At 34.8% G+C, this 5,457-nt stretch overlaps 1 protein-coding gene across 1 annotated transcript; it reads right to left on the minus strand.

Annotated features, from left to right (window-relative positions):
- Positions 1 to 1,399: 1,399 nt before the first annotated feature.
- On the minus strand, positions 1,400 to 4,873 carry LOC21400775 (aspartic proteinase nepenthesin-1). The gene is made up of 2 exons (XM_010093801.2): positions 4,576 to 4,873; positions 1,400 to 2,718 (listed from the first exon to the last, which is right to left on the minus strand). Exons 1-2 carry the CDS (start codon positions 4,871 to 4,873, stop codon positions 1,400 to 1,402), a joined length of 1,617 nt encoding a protein of 538 aa, XP_010092103.2.
- Positions 4,874 to 5,457: the final 584 nt, after the last annotated feature.

A 5,457-nucleotide genomic window follows, 5' to 3' on the forward strand; every position in this document is an offset into this window, starting at 1 on the left:
GCACAAGTACACTATGATGCACTTGATCATTGTTGAAAAGGGTACGATTCTAATTGTTGTATGTTGACTGCAGAAACATGGAAAAGAAGAGAGAGAGAGAGAGAGAGAGAGAGAGAGAGAGAGAGAGAGAGAGAGGGAAATGAACAAAAAGTTTTCACATGCTATACAAGTATAGATCAGCGATTCAGCATATTGTCGTTTTGTTGTAGTTTGCTAATTAATGTTGAGTTACCTTATTGAAGTGGGCGGTTTTAACGCCCAAAACATTTATACACAATGTCTTTAACTCTGATACTCTGTTATAATTGCTATTCTCTCTTGATATATTATCATTTAATGTTGTCGTTTTTGTGGATGTGTTGTTGATGATGGTGGCTATTGTGAGAGGAATAAAAGGAGAAGGAAAACTCTTGATTCTTTATTGTGGATTCGAGTTCAAAAGAGAAACTATTTTACAGAAATAAAGAATGTTTTTTCATGCGTTAAGATATTATTAGTTTTCTAAAGATGCCCACATGTCAGTTCAGATAGTTCTGGAAATTGGTGTGAATAGCTCTAAGGATTCAAAGGAGAGACGAATTGTTCGTTAGGAAATCAAGATTCTCAAGTTATCAAGTCATCGTCTTAATTGGACAACGTTGAAAATCTTCTCTTTGATTTACATATGTGCACTAAAATGATCCAATCGTTTTATTACGCTTCTGCAAATTTTTACGTTTTTAGTTTGCAAAACCAATGTAACCCTCGTCTAATCGATGTAGGCGTTCCCACATATCATTCATGAGCATTATAACCTAATTCCATGAGAAAGAACTATAGTTGTATGCATTAGAAATTAAACAAGAAAATAAGAGGAAGAAAAAAATGTAAAGATTTAACATGATTCAGCGTTGTAATTATACTCGAGAACGAAGAAAAGAGACAGAATTCATTGATATGGAACACTATACATGGTCCTCATACAACATGACATAATTGCACACATTACCTAAAGTCAAAATCAAACATTTTCAATAATAATAATAATAATAATAAAAACAATAAATAAATACATATAAAGTCAAAACAACCAATAAGAATAACAATGTATAAATTAGTAATTTTTTCTTATACTATATTATAATATATGTTATAATTAGATTTTTATCACTCATTATTAAACCACTATTCCAATATGTAATCACTGAAAACTCGTCTCATATAAACACACACACACACACACACACATATATATATATATATAATGGCCAATGTCTATTTACATACATATAGTTCAACTTTTCAATCCATATTTATTTAATTAATTGATGTGTATATATATATATATATAGACACACATATATGGCTATGAGAATTAAAAAACAACAAACTATAATTTACAAAGAAAGATCACAAATAATCAAGGTATTTGGTCCTTCGCGCAATCTTCAGGAGCAAACTGGAGTTGATGCAAGTTGAGATCATAAACAAACCTTGTGTTTTGCTGTTGCCAAGCTCCTATTATAGTTTTCCCGGGAAAAGCCATTAACGCCACGCAAAAATACTTCCCTCTTCTGTTGTAGAAATACATGTATTTCGGTTCCACTAAAAAATCAGCTCCTTCAAAATGGAATGTCAAATCCGCATACCCACCAAAGTCATCGTGATCATTGATTTTTTTCTCTAGTCTGTAGCAGTACTCGAATCCGACGGTCAGATTGCGAGCTCTCTCCAATCCTAACCGTCGAAAATAGCTCTCAAATTCTGCCATAACGACGTTGTAGGCCTTGTCGTCGAGAAACGACAACACCGAGCCGCTGTCGATGACACAGCCTCCTTTGCCGTTTTGCGACAGCGCGAACGTCCCCGGCGGCAACCCTAAACGACGTCCTTGGACGCTTATGTCTACAAGGTTCAAGTAGTAATGGTGTAACTGAGTGCCATTACTTTTTTGCACAAACGACGTTGTTTTGGCGAGTGGTGATTTTTTGATGTCGTTTCCGAATCTGAGGACAGTATTGACCATCATGGGACTATAGGAGTAAGGCAAACAGTAAGAGAAGCGCTTTTTTACTGAATTTCCCAATTGGGACACTAACGAATCAGGTGAATAACTCAGTCCCAAGATTCCGGAAATGGAATTGAACATGTAGTTCTTGTTGTCGTTTGAGCAGCCAAAAACGACATTCTCTACTGCCCTAAAACCTCCGTTGTTGTTTGAAGGAAAGCTAAAGGTTTCTTGAGAAACGACGCCGTTTGTCACCGACCCACCGGCGTATCCTTGGCTGTAGACACATTTCCCGTCGACGCATTGGTGACTTTCAAGGCAAAGTTGATGATTACAAGGGAGTCTTTTGTAAGAAGTAGAGACGTTGGGGGTGAAAATAGGAATATTTTTTGTTTGGCTAAAACAGTTTTTACAAGGCTTGCATTGTGTCCAAATTAGGCCACTTCCTGTGTCCATTAGGAGTGTTTGTGGGGCTCTTGGGGTGCCTATAAAAACTTGCACGGTGTAGAAAAAATCCTTTTTAAGAATCTGAAGATGGAAGTTTTCTGTGTCCAATGTGGGACTAATGTTGGTAATTTTTGGGGTTGAGGATGGTGATGAGTTTCTTAAATGGGTGTAAGCTCTAGTTCTCGAGACCTCGGCGATTCTTTGGATTCTTTGCCGTTCGGTAAGCTTCTCGGGGCGGAAAGGCGAGTCCGGCGAGCCCCGGGGAATGAGCTTGAGGCTGAATCCTGAAGGTTTGTGATTGAGAAAATTGTTGTTGTAGACGAGGAGTAGTAGTATAAGGAGGTGGAGAAAGAGGATTTCCAAACAAATCAGACGGGCTACGGTCATTCTTTTTAGTGAGAATGTTGAAATGTTGCTTCACATGCTATCACATGAAGCAATACTAAGGGCCCGTTCACTTTGCTGATTTGAGTTTGTAATTCGAGTTGAGATGTGATTTTATGTGAGAGCTTTTTACTGTAGTAAAAAAGTTAGATGTGACTGTTTCTGAGAGCTTTTTACTGTAGTAAAACTCGAATTCTAAACTCGAATCGACGAAATGAACGGGGCCTAAATTTATGGCTAATGATGTGATCATGTGAAGGTTGTTTTTGAAAAGAAATTTCTTTGTACGCAAAGAAAATTACAAATTTGGATTAATTACTCATGATGTGTATACTTCTTTGGGTGGGTGTGAGTAAATACAAAGAGGTAATCACACACACACACACACAGATATATATATATATATATATATATATATCTGTACAATTATATTAAAAACAATAAGGCCGTGGCATGGCTTGGTGATTATTTTCTCTATGTGGTTACATACAAGTTACACTACGCAGCCAAACAAATGCATGAGTCTTGACCAGTTGAAGAATATTTTCTGTTTTTTTCTGTTAACTCTTTGGGAGATAGCCGTGGGTTAGAAACTTGTATATCATGAGCCTCAGGATTTTAATTCTTTTGCCCTTGAATGAATTTAAATCATGTAGCAAGTTGTCTTCTAAATTTTTAATTTATAGTAAAACTATTTGTGGACTTTATAAAAGTTGTGGGGTATTTTCAAATTGATGAATGATGCTAAAATTTGAAAGAAGACGTCCTAATGCATGTGATATGACGTGCTTTATTTGCCGTTATTCAAAATTTTAATTTTTTGCCTTCAAACGTGGCCGTCACTTGACAAATACGAGGGTATAATCATCCAAATTTTAATAACTGTGGATATTGATGTGGAAGAACAATACAACACTTTCTTTAATTCAAGGTGTAATTTACCAAAATAAAACAATTTAAGGGGCAACTTCTTATATCGTCATGAAAAATTCGGGGGTAAAAAATGTCAAATTCGTTGCCCTAAAACAAATAAAACCTGGTGAACAGAATTGTGCCTTTCAATTAGTAATATCTCCAATGTAAGAACGGCGATTGTGTTGTTTGGTTTCTTTCTTCAAATTGTGCATGGCCATTGGCCAGGATCAATAGATGCAGTTTCTACTTATCTTTTCATTTTTTGTCAATTGAGTGTTGTTATCACCGAGACATAGACGTGTAAGGCTAAGACGTTGAGAAAGATTTCTAGACTTCTAGTTCTTTTGATTTTTTTAGTTTTTTTTTTTTTTTTTTCCCCCTGAGAAAATTTAATCTAATAACACTTACCTTTGAAAAATGTTTGGGGCACTAACACCACTATTAGTAGAAGGTAGATTCTTACTATGAACCTCATGCTCTGAAACTCATCTTTTATTAAAAAATGATGTTAATATAACATTGTTTTTTATTTTTGCAATTTATTTATTTGTGAATACGAGAGAGAATTGTAAATAGATATTGTCAAATGGAATAAAATATAAAAGGAATAAAATTAATTTGGTACCTTATATTATAACAAAATATTGAGGTAATTTTTTTTTAATAATATTAAAATGATACATTGATATTTTTAAAAACATCTTTTCGGTACTTTGAGGTTATTTTTTAGGACATAAAAAGTCTAAAATATCTTTTAAAAAATGAAAAGTAAAAAACAGAATTAATATTTCACAAATAATATTTTTTTCTTAAAAAGTTGTCAAATCTGGAATTTGAAAAACCCACAAAATCCCAAATTTTCAAATCCTTTTTAGATTTTTTCATATCTCCCTCCACTCCGTCGCCCCCTGCTCGCCGGCCCCTCCCTATGCCCCCTGCTCTTCCCCTCTCCCCACCCTCACAGCGCAAAACCCGATCAATCGCAGTGCTCCCGCTGAAGAAGAAGCTCCCCACGGGATCTCCGGTCTTCTTCGACTTGGGCAAGGCTTTCAGATCCGTACTTGGATCACAGTGTTTAGCATCCTCAAAAACGGCGCGCTCCAGCCTCATCAACCATAGTTTGATCGGGGCTCTGGGCATGCGACTCTTGCTACGGGTCTGGCCTCTGCAGATCTAGCGCGACCATCGATATCGGTTTAGTGCCCCCTTCGTCACCCGTCGAAGCTATTTATTTATGTTCAATAGATCATTTCTATTGGGATTCCAATAGTAGATTTGTACGAAGTTCCATCTTGAATGAAATGATTTTTGGTTTTTGGATTTGTTTCTAAAGCCCGTTTAGTTTGTAAATTCGAGTTTAGATATGATTTTATATGAGAGTTTTTTACTGTAGTAAAAAAGTTAAATGTAACTGTTTTTTAGAACTTTTTACTGTAACAAAACTTGAATTCTAAATTAAAATTGGTGAAATGAATAGGGCATAAGATTATTGATTATTGATGTGATTTAGAAATTTAGTTCAAAAATAGAAAAGATTTCGAAACTTTGTTTTAGAGGAATATGAATTTCTTCTTAAATTTATTAGTTTTTTTTAATTATTAAATAGAAGGGTCTTAAAGTTATTTTATATCTAAAAAATTAGTTATAAAGTATTAATAAGATGTTTTTAAAAACGTTAATGTATCATTTTAATATTATGAGAAACACATAATACTAATTTAATA

The sequence above is a fragment of the Morus notabilis genome, unplaced genomic scaffold, assembly GCF_000414095.1.
Source record: "Morus notabilis unplaced genomic scaffold, ASM41409v2 Scaffold946, whole genome shotgun sequence".
NCBI classification, from domain to species: domain Eukaryota; kingdom Viridiplantae; phylum Streptophyta; class Magnoliopsida; order Rosales; family Moraceae; genus Morus; species Morus notabilis.